The 19,854-nt window shown below is 38.5% G+C and overlaps 1 protein-coding gene across 6 annotated transcripts in view; it reads right to left on the bottom strand.

The window, feature by feature from the left end:
- The window catches only part of Pde1a (phosphodiesterase 1A), a 405,541-nt gene that overhangs the window by 258,617 nt on the left and 127,070 nt on the right, over positions 1 to 19,854 (bottom strand). The window contains exon 1 of one of the 6 annotated variants that reach the window (XM_029561051.1): positions 4,735 to 5,205. The exons of the other annotated variants lie outside the window; for them this stretch is intronic. Coding sequence (XP_029416911.1) covers positions 4,735 to 4,787 — 53 coding nt within the window. The 5' untranslated portion in view covers positions 4,788 to 5,205. Of the gene's footprint in view, positions 1 to 4,734; positions 5,206 to 19,854 lie in introns of those variants that run through there. 6 annotated transcript variants of the gene reach the window in all.

The following is a 19,854-nucleotide window of genomic DNA, read 5'->3' as shown; positions in this document are numbered from 1 at the left end:
ATATTCCTCTATAAATCATAAGCCCCAGACCTTTTCCAACAGAACCACAAGGAAAATCAGAATCTTTTTATAGGTTTTCTCATTCCATCCTACTGCTCTCTACATGTCTATGTGAAGAGAATATATCTGCCAAAAACACACTCAGAATTCCACAGCTAACAGATACTTGTAAAAATAAAACTTTGAAAACACATAAGAAGAAGAAACAGCATGTTCTGAAGGCTGTGAAGATTCCGTGATTTTCGTTATTCTTTGGCTCTGGCAGGATCACCTTCAGTGTTTCAGACCCCCATGAATGGACAGTTCTTATTCCTAGGACTGATGAAGGCCTATTTGTATAAACTGATTTTTTTATGTGTGACTTTTTAATGGTACTTCTAATGGAAAATCACCATAAAAATAACTTATCCACTCTTGAACCCTGAAAGAGGTTCAAAGGTTGTTGCTTCCAAACAACACAAAAGTTTAACCTGTAAGAATCATTCCAATTTATTTTTAAACTCATATTAACTACCTACTTCTAGAAAGAATTTGAAACGACAAATGGGAAAATATGCACACGTAATAAACATTGAAAGAAATAAGTCTGAAGTCAAGCAGGGGGCGATCACACAGCCAAAGCTCGTTCTTGAACTCTGCATGGCAGTCACACTCAGAGGAGAAATGTTTTTACAGTTGCAAATTTTTAGGAGAAACAGATTTTTCTTGGTATCACAGTCTAAAATTGGTTCATCACATGGCACTACAGAAAGTTTACTAAGCAATATGAATTTAATAAGATCTAAAATGTTTTCAGCAACTATTATATTGGAGTTACATGAGGGCCTTTCATTTGAATGTATTAAATCTAATAGTATAAAAATGTAAATTGATAGCTCTATTTACATAAAGTGATAAATAAGGAAGACATAAAGTTCCAGGTATCAGAGCCCAGAGACAAAGCCCTTTAATGATATGGAAAAAGAGTTTGAAAAGCCTAAAGTCATGCCTGTATGCAAGGTACCTCATATAGACGGATGATTTATACTTTGGATTTTTAAGGACCTGTGTATCCTTTTCTTTTGTAAATCTTGAAAAGCAGAAATTAGTGTTATTGTCTAGAAACACGTGAATGTTTGTTTTTCTATGATTCCTAGGAAATTATATTATCTGTATTATTTCTCTGTAGTTAAAAGATTTTCTCGACACAAGTCTGAGCTACAAAGATATTTGTAAGAATCATAAAGTGTGCTCAGGAAACACCATTTATAGGTTCTCAGGGTTGAACAATCTCTTTGATCCCAAAGATCTGCATGATATTCATGAAAGAGGCAACATAAACTCCTGCCTTAGCCATGAAAGGAATCATGCCTTTGTTCCTTGTCCCACATAGTTCAGATAGATATATGACTACATATCTTCATTCCAGCAAAGGCTTTTTAAAAATAGATTTGATAGCCTAATTGTGTGAGATGATTTGGAAGTCTTCATTTTTAAGAAGTCCAGACATTCATAGAAAGGAGATCTAAATAATGTCATATTCCCCTCTGTATTCTTGGGACTGGATCCAGACTCAGGATTTCAATACATACTATGTATTTCAAAATCCTCTACTTACTTTTTCCACTTGGTGAATGGTTTCTAGTTTCTGAAATTTATAGTATTTGTGATGATATAAAATTGACTTTAGTACAGTGCTAAAAGCTGAATAATTAAAAAACAACAATAACAACAACAACAACAACAAAACCTTTGTCTTTCATCTTCCAGGTCACTCAGGTGGCAGAATTAGTACATTCCTAATATCCATTTCTCCTTGGTTATTATTTCCTCCTGGACAGCACCATCATCTTAGAGTCATGCTCACTTAAGCACATACAAGACTGGAAGCCTTATTAGAGAAACCATCCCATGTAAAGAAATTGGAATTATGTTCAAAGTCAGATTTTTCAAAAGAAAAATTCCAAGGCTTACCTGCACTAATAACTAAAATTTCAATGAACTATTTAGAAATAGCAAAGGTATTAACATTCACAAAATTCTGTTAAACTTACAAATGGCCTCACTAGCACATAATGAAATGGATTTGCTTCTCAAGAGGACTGATAACCAGAGGCAAAGCCCTTAGGAACTGGAGTACAGGCAAAGACACACTGAGAAATAAAGATCTGGTACATGGATCTCTAAGAAGAAAAGCCAAGCCTGACAAAGATGTCTCATTGTGAGACTCTAGATAACCACAGGGTCTCCAAGGGGATTAGGTACCAGGGGAAACAGCAGGGAAGGGGGGTAAAATTCCAAAGGCACATTTCCCCAATTACCAGTTTGCTTAAAAGTACAAATAGCAGGGCTGGAGAGATGGCTCAGCGGTTAAGAACACTGGTTGTTCTTGCACAAGACCCGGGTTCAAATCCCAGCACCCACATGGCAGTTAACAACTGTCTGAAACCCCAGTTCCAGGGGATCCGACAGCCTCTTCTGTCCTCTGTGGGCAGTGCATGATACGGGTGCTCTTACCTACATGCAAGCAATACACACATACACATAAAATAAAAATAATTTATAAAAAATAAATAAAAGTACAAATAGCTATCAGGAAATTGATGCCAACTGTGCTGAAAATCAGCCCAAAACTTTCTCTGAAGAATTATGTTTAAATATTTGAATTCTTTAAGATACTCTCCTTTCTGTAACTTATTGTCATGCATTGGAGAAGCAATGCACTGTCCACCTGCCCGGTCAGTCTTACCCCTACAGCTAACCTTGACCTGCTTCCTATGCTTGCTTGAAACAGCCACCTGGGTGAAGTATGACCTCTTGATAGCAACATTTTTCTCTTCTACAGCACCAGGAACATGAAGGGATCATTTGAATTTACCAAATTTTATTCTAATTATCAGGGTTAAAAAATCCTTACATTTCACAAAGAATTTGTTCATTGTATTTAAATAATGAAATTGTAGGTAGGTTGCAATCCACCAGCAAATAGCACCTTAGCACGTAACTTACCAGGAGGGAGAGGATTTGGGATGAAAACATTTGCTTTCATCCCAGATCTACAGATAACACACAAGAAATTATGGCAAGGCGAATCTGGCTCTTTCCACCACACCTTGCCGCCCACAGAAGAAATAGGTGCCCTGTTTGAGAGGTCCCCTTTGGGATCAAATTCTGAGTCATCCCTATGACTACCACTTACTTGAGAGAAAGATTAATAAAATAGGGTTGGGAGAACTTTTGGGAAATGATGATAGGTGAATACACATTTGGGGATCATGTAATTTTGAATCTTTACTACTGCAATTGCGTCAGTGTTTATAAATATACACTAAAGTAGATACTGATACTAAATCCATACACATGAATTTAAATATAATTTATTTTCAAAATGTTTTGAAGCAGATTAATACTGTTTTAATCATTACAAAAATATATTTCTATTAATGATACTGTAATAATGTTAATTTAGTGCATAAAAATGTTCACATTTTATGTAATTACAATCTAAGGTTCTCTCATATTCATGCTAGAATAACGACAGAATCACAAGAGTACATTCCCTAGGTTTTTTTCCCTATCATTTTGTATTTAATTCTAAATTAATAGGCTGTTGTTACAACTCGAGATTAATATCAAACATTGTTAAAAATTACTGTTTCTGTGTACTTACAATATTGTTTGGAGAATGATAGTTAACTTCTTTGTTTCAAGAGCCAGAGATTGTGTTCATTTTCTACCTACTTTAAAATTGTTAATTCTTTTGGATAATATTGGGGGAATATTGACAACTGATTACCACTAGATGAGGAACAGCTGACTCTCATAAAACAAAGACCTCTAGATAGGCTGACTAGATTCACCAGAAGGGCAAGTAGTGGGGAATAGTAGTGGGGTGCCAACAACACAACACAAGCAGACAGTAGCAGGGATATCAGAGTATAAGGGCTCTAGTGGGTGAGGGAGTCTATAGGAGTGTGCCATCTGGGAAATGAGTGTAAAAATTAAAATTTTTTTTTAAAATCTTATAATAAATGGTTAATTCTTAGCTTTAAAGTACATAATAACTATTTCCATTCTAAATTAAATTCTAAAGTACATAATAGATAACTAAAATCAAGAGCCAAAAAGTTAGTGAAGAAATTGCTGTTCCCCAGAGAAAGAGTGTGCCCTCCCCACAAATAAACCTTAGCCGATTCCACTATATCGTGCCTATATTTTGCTGTCATGCGTTCTACTCCAGTTCAGTTTTCCTCTCTGCCTTATTGTTTACCCAACTGCTGATCTGATATTCCTGAAGGACCTAGAAAACACACATTCAGTGCAGTAACTATCGAATTCAGGTTTATCTCCCCACACATTGCTTCAGAAAGATGCAACATTTACAACACAAAAACACTGCCCTTGAGTGTAATCAGTTCAAAGAACCAAATGGCATTTCCATTTAGAGGACTGTGCAATAGTGCTCAGAAGCAGGGAGAGATTGCATAATGTTTCAAAAGTTTTTCCAGTGCTATGTCATTCATGTGCTTGAATAGTTAAGATGTTTTAAAATATTTTTTGAGGAGCTGATAAAAGCGTATGTACTGAGCTTCAGAAAGTAGAAAATAAAAGAAACATTTAAGTATTGGAGAAGTTAAACTTCAGGCACTCTTTATTGCTGTGCTGTAGTTTAGTGCCAAATTCTTCAGGTTAAGGATGAAGAGAAACTATTGCAGCTGACAGCCCCACAGCCACCTGGGATGCAGCATTACTTACCTAAAGATGGGTCTTTGGAGATGTTTCTTCCTGATTGTGACATGCTCATCCATTTAAAGATGAAGATTTAACTTCTTCCTGGAAACCAATCCAGAAAATCCAGGCAGGGAATGTGGAAGCTTATCCTGATCTATTGTGCTGCAAGGAGCCCAGAAGGAAAAAGTAGTTTCCTCTTTCTCTTTTTGGGTGCTGGGAGAAAACTTCCCTGTTCTCTGCCAGCTGGGCAGTGTGTCCATAGAGGCCACATAAGACAGGCACGTTGGGGCACTCCCCCACAGAGCAGGGTGTGCAAAAACCACCAAGAGTCACGTTGATACAAGCAAGAGAAGCACACGGGACCCTCGGAAACAGAACAAAACAAACAGAAGCCTTCCTACCCAAGCGTCACCCAGGTAGGAGCTCCCTAAGTTATTGTAGCCATGAGAGCTCTCCTTCCACATGCTGGCCGAGCTCGGCAAGGCTAAGTCCCTCCCTGTCTTTAAAACAGCCTGTTCTGAGGCTCAACTTTTTTTCTTCAAAATAAAAGTTGTTCAGCTAGCTGAACAGTCCCAAGTGAGTACCCTCAGCAAGGCCATGTGTTAAAATAAGATCTGTATACAAATTAATGAAGAAGGATGGACTGGTGTTGAACAGCTGGCTGTGCTTCAAGAGATTATAATTATTTTACAATCTTGCTTTAATTCATCTGGAAGAAGTGTGGAGACGACTCATCATTTTTGGCACTTATAACCTAACAACCTACACTTGGCTGAGGTTAGGGATGTCATTCCAGCTGATAGAAGCCCCTGTGTGGCTTACCAGAGACACAGAAGTTAAGAAAACAAACATTGCTCAGTTCTATTAGTGACATTGTACCCAGATATCTGTCCCCAAGTGCAACTCTTCAACTAAGAGAAAATACTGCCAGAAAGAAAAACACACACACAAACATATATATGCATATACACACAACATATTCACACACACACAAGCACACACATATACACATCACACATACACACACACACACATATTTTATTTTTTATTTTTATTTTATGTGTATGAGTGTATTGCCTGCATATAGATAAGTACACCCATTTCGTGCAATGCCCGCGGAGGACAGAGGAGGCCATTGGATCCCCTGGAACTAGAGTTACAGACAGTTGTTAGCTGCCATGTGGGTGCTGGGATTCGAACCCGGGTCTTCTGCAAGAACAACCAGTGTTCTTAACTGCTGAGCCATCTCTCCAGCCCCTCAATTTATAAATATTTAAAGCAAAACAAACAGATGTAAAAGAGAAGGTATGAACAAACTTGTGAACATTATTTCATTTAGAAGCCTGAGATTATAGAAATGCTTATTCCTGATAGATGTAACATGAATCCTAGTTTTTCAAACTCGGTTATTCTGGAGACTTTCCTGAATTGTTATTAAAGCTCCTGATCAATTAATATACTGTCACAAAGTGCCAGGCTCGAGGTTTGGTATGTAATTAAATAAGTCATCTCAAAGAATGATTAAAATGTTTTAAATATACATGTCACAAATGGAAAAATGAGCAGCATGCATGCCTTTTGTTGAATGAGCCATGAAAATATGTATCAAAAGTCACAAAGGTAGGAAGCGATCTGCAGTCATGTGAAAATGCTTCCAGAGAAGCAAGAAGAGGAGAAGAATGATAAGAAACTCCACTTTTTATGAAGAAGCTCTAGTCCATATTAGAAAATGTAATCAGTCTGAGAAAGCACTGAAATAAAATTAAAATAATTATGTTCAAATTCTACTTCTATCATGAATAATACTGCATGACTATAGGAAAACTTGACCTGTGTGAATCCCAGTTTACTTGTGTATAGAATAAGGTTATAATATCAGTTGAATTCTGTAGTTCCCTTCATACTTTATGATTAATTTTCTTCTTACAAATAAACTGCCATAGAAGTTATACTGCCTATATAAAGTATATACTTTTGTATGGTTATAAGCAAGTTTTACATAAAAAGTAATTATTATATCTATACAGAGACATCTAAATCAATGTTTCCATAATTATCAAAAGCATGTAATCACAAACTCACATGACTCCTGTACACATTTGGTTAAGTATAAAGGCCATTCACATCCAAACCCACAGATACAGTTTATTATAACTGTATGCATTGCCTTTTTTTTTTCTTTTTTGCCTTTTTGAGACAGGGTCTCTCTGTTGCCCTAGGTGTCCTGGAACTCACTATGTAGACCAGGCTGGCCTTGAACTCACAGAGATCCACCTGCCTCTGCCTCCCAAGTGCTGGGTTTAAAGGCATGAGCCACCATGCCCGGCTTGCTTTGGCTTTTTATCATCTAGGAAGATGAAGAGCAACAAATTTTCCTTCTGGAGGGATTTTTGTATTTGTAGTGGCACTCAATTTCTGTAGTGATGGTTTATCATTATTACGATTAATGTGTCATAATTATTCCTCCTAAAAGAAAATTCAAGGAAATAAACTTCAAATTTAATTTTGCTAGTTTTGCATTAACAATGTAACATGGCCAGCTGTGGTAGAGCATGCATTAATTCCAGCAATTGGGTGGCAGAGGCAAGCAGATCTCTGTGAGACTGAGACCAGCCTGGTCTAATAGCAAATTTCAGGCCAGTTGGAGCTACAGGGAGATCCTGTCTCAAAAAAGAAAACAAAAGGGCGGGGGGTTGGGGGGTAGAAGCTGGAGAGACGACTCATCAGCTAAGAATGCACACTGCTCTTCAGAGCATCAGTGTTTGTTTCACAGCACTCCTGTCAAGTGGCCCACAAGCTGCCTATAGCTCCAGCTCCAGGGAATCCAATGCCCTCTTCTGGACTCCAAAGATACCTGCATGCTGGTACACACACACACACACACACACACACACACACACACACACACAGATGCATAAACCTTTTTTTTAAATGTGAGATGATTTTTTTTTCATGATCGTTGTAGGATTAAGTTTTACGATATGGACAAATTCTGGACTGATGACTTTTATTTAATCTTGCACTGAAAACTGCTGTTTATAATGTAAACAAGCTCACTGAGCTGTGTGCTCCTCTTGTGACATCGACATCTGACCTTAAGCCCACAGGATCCCCTCTCACTCTCCTCCCAAGATAGTGAATAAAGGTGGGTGTACATTATCGACACATCAAAGCACTGGAAGCAGCATGCTATTCTCGTTGCAAACAGTGAGAACTGAGAAGTCTGCTAGGTATTGTGTGATATTTTAGACCTAGGGAATCAAGATGCTCTGATAAGAGTGGATCCTAGCTCCCACTTCCCAAATTGCTTCTGGAAAGACTGCTTCAATAAAAGTATGGATGAGGCCTGGTTCTAGGGCATGTTTCTGAGAGACATCAGAAGGAATGGGTAGTTCTCAGAGTTCAGGTGCACTCTTGGCCTTTAAAAGCTAAGAGTCAGGCTGTTTAGGTATAACTGTAATGTGGCTTAGTAACAGCACATAATGAAAAACAATGCAATGCAAATAAATATTTAGCCAAGTTCCTTTTAAAAATCAAGTAAGTATGCTATGTACTGTAAAACAAAGGCTTAATGATCAACTGAAGACCTTGAAAGTTGTTTAATTAAATCCATTACACCTTTCCTCGCATTTGATGTACATTCTTTTATCATGTGATTAAGGGAGACAGGATAGATTCACATTTATTTTAAACATGATATTTAAGCCTACCTTTATCCCAAAGAACAATGAAAACATACCTATAAACCAAATATTTACTTAGAATTTTTTTCATTTACTTATTTTTAGTTTGTGTTTGTGCATGCTCAAGAATATGTATAGAAGTCAGAGAACAACTCGCAGGAATTGGTTCACTTCTTCCACCTTGTGTGTCCTGGGACTCAAACTCAGGTCACCAGGCTAGGCAGCAAGCACTTACACCAGCTGAGTCACCTTCCTGGCCCCCACAATACATATGAAAAAAACAAAGTTTTCACTTACTTTTCCTTAAAGAGTATGTAAATTTCATACTTTATATAAAGTATATATTTACATACTCTTACATTTATACTCACTCATGCATGCACTACACAAATACATACATGCAGATACACACTCACATATATACCCTACCTGATTCAGCAGTAAACATGTGTTAAGACATTCAGATAAAACATGAAAATATCCATCTTAACTAAGTCATTGCATATAATGAAATACATGGATCCACCCATGTGGTTTTTTTCCAAACAAAAGTATCCTAAGGATGTCATGGAATTTTCTCTTAAACATCATGGAAAGCAGGTAAGTAGTTTTTTCTCTGACTCTGTAACACCCAAGTCCAAGACCTAGCAATGGCAGAAAGATCACTTGATACTGTACTACCCAAGCAAAGGAAAATGAATGCATCTGCAAGTTATCACTTGAACAGCATAAGTCAAGCCACTTGTCAGCCTGGAATGAACACAGTTTAATTGAACACAATGTCACATGTTATATATTCAAGAAGGTTTTAAATTAAGTGGAAGAGGAAGAAGGAAATGCAAAGAGAAAAGATTTAATGGCATTTTAGCTTTTATTGATGCACACATATTGTATTAGCTTCTTTAAAAAATAAAACCTCTTCCTTCCACGCTTGTTGCTCTACCTGCCACCCAGGTCAAGGCGTACAAACTCCAGTTCAGCCATTCTCAATCTCTAATTCTCCTTCACATCTCAGGCATGAAAGACGAAATGTGCACATGGTACTCCTCCTGGAAAAGCACCTAGATCTTGATAAAAAACCAAACAGAAAAGGAAAGTCATGCAGTAAATGGTGAACTATCTGTCATCAGTAACCAGGAACACCATGTGGCCAGCTATACCAAGAGAAAATGACAGCATGCCAGCTCTTCCTGATGGACTGACTAGCCAAACCTCTGCCCTTCAATCACTGGGCAGACTTTGTCATAGGGACTGAGTGGTACCCTCTGGAGAGAATGTAGATCTGACTCATGCTTTCCAGGTAGTCCTCTGCAGCTTTCCACATTTCTAGTCACTTTTTAAAATGAATTTCTTGCTACAGATTCCACGACCGATTAAGGAGCCGAGCCACTGCTTTATTAGCAGAGCTGGAATTTTAACTCAGATGTCTCTTTCTTGAGCCATTTTTTCTTCCTACTACTAGGTCATCAGGCAGACAAGCACCCTGCCTCAGAAGTTACTTGGGCTCATTCTAGTCCACACTCAACCTTCTCTAGAGAACTCTGGAGAAAAAAAGAAGAAAAACTGACCAGTGCAGGGCATGTCTACTCCTAAACCCTGGCCCCACTTAAACCTCATGCTACTGCCTGTTACATTCCCAATACTTTTTCAAAAAACTTTTGTTTGTTTTATTTTAAGTGTGAGTGTTGTGCCTACATGTATGTAAGTGGACCTCTGTCATGCATTACCTGCAGAAATCAGAAGAGGGCATCAGATCCCATGGAACTGGAGTTAGAGACGGTTGTTTGCCAGCATGTGAGTGCTGGCATTCAAACTACTGTCCTCTATAAGAGGAATGAGTGCTCTTAATGCTAAGCCATCTCTTCAGCTCCATCCCCAATACTTTTTTTAATTGGGTCAGTAGTGGCACTTTTTTTTTTTTTTAGAAGCATTTCATTACAGCTTTAACACACTCAATAACAGTTTCCAGAGCAAAGATACATCTCTTTCTAAAGTGGCTATAAAATTTTTAGGTTCACTGTTGAATTAATACAGTTATACAATATTGAACCCAGTATAAGCCCCATAAGACACAAAATTGAATGAATTTTTAACCTTTAAAAAAGATCTCCATTTCATTTTAAAATATACTGTTTCTTACAGAGATTCATTGTTTTGGCTAATAACACTGAGATGTTGGCGCACGCGTCTCTAATCTGTATGTATCTGATTATTACTAGTCATAATTGGTTGCACTCGGATCCTCAGCACCTGTGTATTGTCTATAAAGTCATCAGGAAGATTTCAGCGGTAATGTTTATCACCTCTAGTAATTAACATAATGTAAATTTTTATGCTTCCTCCTCAAATATAATTCATTTTTTAAAATTTGTTGATTTTGTGTGTGTGTGTATATCACACAGAACATCCCAAACCCATCTTATTCATCTATACACCCACTTCCCAGATGGCATCCTCCCATAGCCTCCCTCTCCCCACTAGAGCCCTTATATTCTGATATCCCTGCTACTGTCCACTGTGTTGTCAGCACCCGCAGCCTTTCCCCACTACTTGTCCATCCAGTTCCTTTGGATAAGATTGGGGTCTGCTGTTCATTTTCCCAGTTCTGTGCTGGGCTACTATCTGGGAGTCCCTCTGGCCACCCTGGCCAAAAACTCAAAAGAAGGTATCACCTGTCTGGCATTGTTGCTGTTATGGAGCCTTTAGCTATGCGTATGGACTCTTAAGAAATTATATTGACCCCTTTAATCTTTGGTTATACTTTCCTTTTGGGTATTTAAGGCCATACATTGGCCCAGACAAACCAATTTATTAACTGAGGATCTGTTCCTCAGGGGTCACATGGGCTTGGGAGGAGCCCCTGGCTCCTTTCTTTTACCAGTTCTGCCTATGTGAAGATAAGTCAAAGGTCCTGCTCCACCATGGCTGGCTTCACTTGTAAGCATGAAGGAAATGTTTCCTCTAAGTTGACCCTCCTCTTTGTAGACTGGACACTGTTTCAAGTCCATCTCATGGGGTCTCCACAGCCTCCTTGATCAAGAGGACAGGTGACCCTAGCTAGTTTTAAAAACCAGAGGGAACCATATTAGTCCAACAACCTACTGACGAATTATACATACCAGATCAATAAATATATGTCTTGGCAAGGTTTATCTGAGAACAATTTGTCTTTGCTCAAGATTTATCTACATGGCACATAGTAATTAAAAGCACCAGATTGGTGGAACTAACCTTCTTGGATGTTTAACACACATACTTTGAGGCCTATACTAATTTGGTCAGAGGGACATAAAAGACAGTTTTTGCTCCTTGCCCTCCTAGGTTGACTTGTTCTAGGGGACTATGAGCATCCCCAATACTTTTAAGAGCCAGCACAAGCAGCCTTTCCATGGGGCCCTCTGATAATCAAGGTCAACTGAACAGGCTAAGCAATGAACATTTTTTACTAAGATATGAATGGAAGCTCTGTTCTGTAATAAAAAGTCTTGTCCTAATGTCAAACAATATATATTTAAACCCTGGCTATAGCAGCAGTTGTCTTTGTGATGCCCTGTGTGTTCTGTTTCTTTGGTAGTCAAACTAAGAGGTTGGACATATGCCATCTGAAACCCTTTCCTGCTCCCACACTCTGCGACACTCTCACTGCCTCTGTGGTAAAATGTCAAGTTACTTAATTCAGTGCCTACCTAAGAGTAAACTCTTTAAGCATTTTTAACTTCTCTTAACTACAACTAAGTCATACCTATCAGCAGAATACCTTCCATCCCAAATGATAAAAAATATACACTACTCAAATATGAAAATAAATTGCAGCATTATTATTTTTATAACTGAATAGTTTGTTCCCTAGTACCTTCAATTTAAAACTACCTTTACCAACTTCAGGAAGGCAAGGATTAATACTTTCACCTCCTAGGCATGACATATGAAGATCAGTATCTTCTGCTTCTGGGGTATGACATATAAAAGATGCTGGACAGTTATTTCCTAACTGAGTGAATATATTACCAAAGCGGTCATTAATGCTACTCTTCATTTTATTTAAATATTTTTCTAAAAGCTTAGTTACACCCAGTGAAAGAGCACACTTTCAAATTTTCTTTTACCTACTGCTTACTTCAAGGTCACATGTCAGTTTATAAGGATGGATTTCTGTGACTTGGAGGTGGCAGGACAGAGGTGGCCTCAGATCCACACCTGCAGATGCTTGCTCTTTGTAAATGAAGGTCTTTGCAACAATGTCACTTGTCTCTCTGCTCACTCTACTCCATATACTAATTCTGTAGCTAATTCTCTCACTGCTTAGATCACTTGACTCAATGTAGGAACTACAGTCAGTCCCTGGGACTGAGTCACTCTCAGCTTCACTGGTGCTGGGTGATCTTTGTTTATCACCCATCTCCTCATATGGATCTCTGCAGGAGCAGTTCAACCATTGGTGTCTGTGTATCCTCTGTTCCCCTGCAGTAGGTACAACAAAATATTTACAGATGTACTTCCCTCGTGTTATCTGAGCCCTAAGATCTCCACCAAGCTAACAGGGCTAGCTGAGCCCTCTACCCTATACCAGTCCTGAGGAAAGTTTGGACTGACCATTCTATACTATGATTTTTCACTCTGTGATAACTCACTAAATCACAGTGAAATGCTCTTTGCTTCAGGCTTTTGCTTCAAACTAAGCATGTTTGAGGCTCAAATACTATGACCACTTGTACAAATCATCTTACATTTGGGTCCTTTGTTCTGTACTTCATCAGAAGAGGAGATACACCTTCCTTATCCTTTGTAGAAGAAAACCCTCATCCCCCGAGCACCCATCATCCATTATAAAACAAATAAGGAGCTGGAGAGATGGCTCAGCAGTTAAGAGCACTTGCTGCTTTTGCAGAGGACCTAGATTCTGTTCCCAGCACTCACATGATGGATGATTCACAATCACCTGTTAACTTCAGTTTCAGGGAATCCAATGCTGTATTCTGGCCTCCGAACCTACTGCATGCATGTGGCACACATAAACTCATGCAGGTAAATACACAGACACATTTAAAAAATAAGCAAAATGCTCAAGGATGCTCAAGTCTACAGGCCTTGATCATTCTTATTAGAGCATTCGGAGCTTGCAGAGCCCTTTCTGGTGTGAAAAAAGCCCAGATTGTACTGTTTTTTGGGGAATTCAAAAGTTCCACTTGATTATCTAAAGTGAGCCACAAAGCCCTTGCTTTTGTCTCTGCTAATGTCAGTCCCGCTTCCCACCCCTGCATGAGGCAGATGGATGCCTCTGACTGACAGGGAAAAGGTCATACTCATCAAAATGAGAAAGAAGCACGTTATTCCCATTGCATCACAAAACTTCCTTACTCATCCTAGTAGGTGCACAGTGATGGCGTCATATCATGACATTCACATTTACCTACTCAGGCTCTCCTGTACCCCATCTCCAAACCGATCCTTTGATCCATTCTCTACTAGCTTCAAGGCATTGTTTTTCACAAACACGCCACACTTTTCCTGCCTCTTCCATGCACACTGTTCCTGGATCTGAAATACTCTTATCCTGCTCATTGCTCAGCTTTCAGACACCTTGCCACCTCTGCAGACAGGTGCCTATCCCAACAGCCCACCTGAGTTTCATGTGCCCATAGCCTCTTTGTTTCACACACAGTGCCACATCTGGGTGTATGATTATCCACGTTATTATGTGTTCACAAACTCATCCACTGAAGACATAAATGAACTCCTTCCAGATACAGTATAAGAGGAAGAGCAGAATGTCTAACTCCTCCTGACTTCATAAGAATGAAACCTAACCAAATTGCATCGAAAATATAGTTTTCTCACATGTATGACTCTATGTACCTAAAAAGACTGCTATTACTCCCAATAATGCTTCAAAAACATTTTCTAAGATTGTGTTTCATTTTGAAATATTTGTCATCACACATCTTTAAATCAGGAGTTTTACATATCTGAGAACAAATACAACGGTGTCTTGGTTCAATCTGTGCTACTATAACAGAGGGCTCAAGACTAGGTAATTTATAAAGATCTGAAATGCATTTCCTCACAGTTCCAGAGGTTGGGAAGTACGACGTTAAGGTCTCTTCTTGTCAAGGGATGGCTTTCTTGCTGTGGCCTTACATGTAGAAGACAAGCTAATGAAACACTGCCCCAATGCCTCCTTTAAAGGAGCCTTTATCATATTGGTGAGGAAGAGCCTTCATAATGTAATCTCCTCTTAAAAATCTTTTATTATCATGTTAGCAGCACCTGAATTAAGAAGAAAAACCAGGGTATTATCAAAATTGATGCTACAATTGAGAATCACTTTCTAGATGTTTCCCAGTTTTCCTGAAAATACTGTTTACTTTTGCAGCTCGGGAAATGCAGGTTTTATGTGATAAACAATCATTACAGGTTCTCTTCACTTGTGTATCAGACCTAAAGCTTTATGGCTATTTATTCAATAGCAAAATATATCAGACTTCATTCTTTCTTAAATGAATGAGTTAAGAAAAAAAAAAAAAGTCCAATTTGTAGCTTCCAGTGGCAAGGAAGTCTGTTTCCCCACTGGCTAAATTCCAAGTCAGTTATGTCCATCACAAAATGGAAGAGTGGAAGCAGGTCAGTTAAAGTTTGATTGGCTGCAATTAGCACTCCCCCAGGTTCTGACAGCCTGTAGTGCTGGCAGGGGAACAACTTCCTTCAAATGGTGTCACATTCTGTGAAAACATCAACAACAACAAAAGAAATCATTTAAAATAGATTCTCAGAGCCAAACACCCACTGCTCAGTGTGGCATCAAGCAATATATAAATCTACTGTACAAGGAAAGGAATGCTGTGTATTGGGTAGTACAGGAACATTACAAAAGAAGCTTTCTGTATGTAAAATCCCCCTTGAGTGAGAGAGCTAAAAAGGAGATGGTTCAACAGGGTCTTGACCAATGAGCAGATGTTCACAAAGCAGGCTTTAGAGTGGTAAGCAGAGACTCTGAAGGCCTAAGCACCACCAACAGCATGTAATCTGGAGGGCACATTACCCCGAAGAGTTAAGGAAGCTTCCACCATCAGTCTCACAGGAAGGGGGATTGTAATAAGGGAAATTATTCATGAGATATGACAGTTTGAAAGCATGTGAGTCAGAGGTTTCTTCACTCCCTAAATATGCCAAAGAAATTAGTAACTGTAGTTCTCCAGTCAGTGGAAGGTTGTTTCAAGGTAGCTGCACAGTTCTGCGTGTTTAGTTCCTCCCCAACTGTGAAGCCCATCATTAAGTCATCAACTTAGCTTCAGTACTGAGTCATTATTACCAGCTTCCCGCCATATTTTAAGCTTGGTTTCAAAATGACTATAAATTCAATTAGTGAATTTTTCAATGTGCCTTAAACTTCCAGTAATGCCCATGAGTAAATGTGCAGAACTACCACAAAGAAATGAACTGAAACAATGTCAGTAAATGGAAAATTCCCAAATGCTAACCTATTGACTTCTCCAGACTTTAAGAATTAGACAGCAATTAAAGATGGTCATGACTCACTGACTTTGGATAGTAGAAGCCAATGACTTTGTGAAACTTTCTGTAGGGAGGTAAGAGGCAAGAAAATCAAGTCCAAGGCTTCACACATGCTAGGTAAACACTCTGCCACTCAGCTACTCTCCCAACACATGATTTTTCAGTAGTAAGTATAATAAGTTCTGTGTAAGTACCTGAATGTATAGCAATAGGCCAGTATGCTTATTATCTTTCTAAAGCAAAAGTAAATTATTAAGAGGGAGGAGAAATGTAGGCTGCAGGAATGTGCAGCTCTACATCTAAGCCTGCCTCAAAAAGCTTCCTTTAGTTTCAGATTTTCTTTTTGCTTCTCTTGAATCTTCTCCCCACTCCAAATCCATGGATCCATCCTTGCCAATCTCATCTCCTGAATTAGTGTCTTATTTTTCTTATCAATTCATCATTTTGAATAATTTTCTCAAGCCATGCTATGATTGCCAAAATTTGTTTGTACATTCATTTTAAACTCTAAATTTAATTTCTAGACAGAATTTAAACTGGTCAATGCCATTTTCCCAAGCCAGTACTCAATACTTGACCCACTACCAGAGTAGAACACAAAAAAAATCTGTCTTAGAAATTCTTAACATTTTTAGCATCGTAAACCTTCATCTTGCCTTGTGATCCTAGGAAATGGCAATCTTCCTTCGCCTCCCATCTCTACTTGTCCCAATAGGAGGTGTGGGAATAAGACAGCTGGTGCTTGCTAGGCATTTACCATGCCAGGCTCTCTACTTCATAGATGTTCTTTGGGGTGATTCTCATAGTATACCTTAAAAGGGAGATTTTCATGCCTTCCTTTAGCATTCAATGTAAGTTCTATAACTTGACAAAAGCTGCACAACTGGTACATTATAGTCAGAGGATGGGAACTTACTTCTCTCTGATATCAACATCTTCATTCACATCAATATTTTGCACTGCCTCTCCATAGTATCAGTCAGTCTTAATAGCAGCTTTAGGAAGAAAACCTCTTGGTTGACCATATTTTTTAAAATTAAAATCTTTGATCATTTGAATCCAGTTGAACCCCAGCAGCAGTTCAGATTTTATTTCAAAGACACATTAGTATAGCTTAGGTTGTTCTCAAAAGACATGCCCAACTTATCAATGAATCAGCAAACTAAGTGAAACAGAAGACTATATGTTTAGCACTCTTAAAGTTTAAATTTTACCATTTTCTTGCTGTATAATTCTTCATTGAACAAAAGTAGATAAGCAAAACATCACTGAGAAATTCCAGGAAAAATAATCAAGTTAGAATGAATATAAAAATGAAATTTTCGGTTTGCCAATACTGAAGTTCGTGTCTATGATGAAATTCTTTCTTTAAAATCATGTATAATTTAAATCATTAAAAATTTATTAAATCTCCTGTTTTCAAAGTTACATTATAAGATGATTTCTCTTCCCTAACAGTGCTGGCAGAGCTCCATTCATAAAGGTTTGATGGTTAGTCTTCATTGTCAATTCAATTGGATTTTAATCAAGGAGACTGAGGGACACCTCTGAGCATGTCTGTGAAGATGCTTCCAGACAGGAGACCTGGGGGAATACCTACAAGCTGGGGACCTAGACAGAATAAAAGTGGATAAAGAGAAAGCCAGTCAAGTGCCAGAAAGCCCCTTTTCTCTACTTCCTGGCCTAACATAATGGGAACTCTTGTGCTCCACCATGCCTTCCCTACCATGAGAGACTGAGCCCTCTGACACTATGAGCCAAAATAAAATCTTTCCTCCCACAAGCTGTCTATGACAAGTGTCTTAGTCACAGCAATGCAAAAATACCTAATAAGAGGAAAAAAAAAAAAAAACTGATACCAAAGAAGTCGGATTGTTACTGTGACTAAACCTGACTTTGTGGTGCTTAAATTTTGGAACTGGCTTGTGAAAGTAATTTGGAAGCCTGGAGGATCAGGTTAGAAAGAACTTAAAATACTGTAAATGATGTTCAATAGGTAATTCTGGCAGTCACAGAAAACCAGAACGCCAACAGGAATACAGACAGTAAATAATGCTCATGAGTGTTCAGATGGGGAAAAAAAGACTTCTAACAGGTATTGGACTAGAGTTTATTCATATTACTCTCTACAGGAGTGTATCTACATTCTGTCAATGTCCTGGAATTGTGTAGGAGATTGAATTTAAAGATGATGGATTAATTTAGTAATGAAAATATCAAGACAGAATAGAATAAGGTCGTGTCATGCTTATTACTGTCTGGTTTTAGCCAGCTTAATAGAACTGGGAGTAAAACACATAGAAGGATTTGAGAAGCACATGGTCTGGTCAGAAAAGGAACAGGTTGAAAGCATAAACAGAGTCACAAGGAGAGTTCCAGGGCATAAAAGCACAAACTTATGTGAAAAACTTTTCCTTGAGAAGAGAGTGACAGATGTGCCCTGTTTACACAGAGCTGCCTTGAAAACTGTTTTCCCAGTTCATCCCTGAGGCACTCAGTGACCACTGTAGCTATGTTCCAGTGTGTCCTAGTTTCAGTTCTGTTGCTATGATAAAATACCTTCCCAAAGGCAAATTAATGTAGGAAAGGATTTATTTTGCTTGCATTTCCAGGTTACATTCTGTCATTTTGAGGAAGTTAAGATGGAACTCAAGTAGTCACATCCTTAGTCAAATGAGAAGAGAAATGAGTGAACTCATGCTGCCTGCTTACTTCCCGCTGTGCTCCATAGCTTTCTTCACACTTAGACAGCTCAGCTCCTAACCCATGAAATGACGTCAGCCACATTCTGGTGTGACTTCCACCACAACAATCAAAACATGCCCACAGGCCAACTTGATCGAGACAATTCCTTAAGATACCCTTCTCTGATGATTTTAGGTTGTAGCACATTGGCATTTAAAACTAATCATTCCTCTTTCTGTCCCTGTCTAATCCTTCCTCCATGCCTTCCCCATTTTAAGTGTCTCCATTTTCCCCATTTCTCCCTTGATAATACCCTTCTCCTGTGGTCCCACCTCTCTTGAGCTCCTTCTTTCCCTTTATCCCCAAAGTTCCTTGCATAACCCTCTTTCCCCCCTCCCATTTAAATAACCCCATTTTATCCATTTCTACCTTAGCAACACCTGTCTCCTACTGTTCTCTCTCAAGTTCCTTCTTTACCTTTACCTCTCTGGTTCCTTCCCAACATCCTGGTTCCTGTGGTTATATCTGGATACATACTCACATATAAGGATTTGGTGCTAGTGTTCACATATGAGGGAGAACATACCTCATTTGGTTTTCTGAGTCCATGTTACTTCACTTAGTATAACCATTTCTAGTTCCATCCATTTACCTGCAAACTTCATGATTTCATCTTTCTTTACCTCTGAGTAGAACTCCATCATATAAATGAACCACATTTTCATTATGCATTCATCAGTTGAAGGACACTTAGGTTGCTTCCATCTCTTAGCTATTGTGAAAGGAGCACCAACAAACATGGATGTACAAGTGTCTCTGCAATAGGCTGAGTCCTTTGGTATAACTGGGAGTAGTGTAACTGGGTCATATGGTAGCTTCATTTTTAGTTTTTAAAGAGTTCTCCGCACTGCTTTCCATAGGGGTTACACAAGTTTGCAGTCCCATCAGCAGTAAATGAGCATTCCAATTTCCCAGTATCCTCTCCAGCATTTGGTATCATTTATTCTCTTGATTCTAGCCAGTCTGACTGCGGTAAGATTAACTCAAAGTGGTTTTAATTTCCATTTTTCTAATTACTAATGATGTTGAACATAGGAAGAGAGAGAAAAGAGATAAATAATGCCTAGCTAGTATAAAACAGAGAGGGAATGATATTAGTTTTAAAAAAAAACCTAACGATAAATTACACATACAATATCTTCACATGAGTCCATGTGTATAGCTGGAGGCTATATGACAAGAAACAGTACCAGACAGGAGAAGC

Source organism: Nannospalax galili, unplaced genomic scaffold, assembly GCF_000622305.1.
Source record: "Nannospalax galili isolate Female #2095 unplaced genomic scaffold, S.galili_v1.0 scaffold892, whole genome shotgun sequence".
Classification (NCBI taxonomy): Eukaryota; Metazoa; Chordata; class Mammalia; order Rodentia; family Spalacidae; genus Nannospalax; species Nannospalax galili.
Note: the sequence above shows the minus strand (reverse complement) of the source record. Positions and strands in the feature narration are given on the sequence as shown.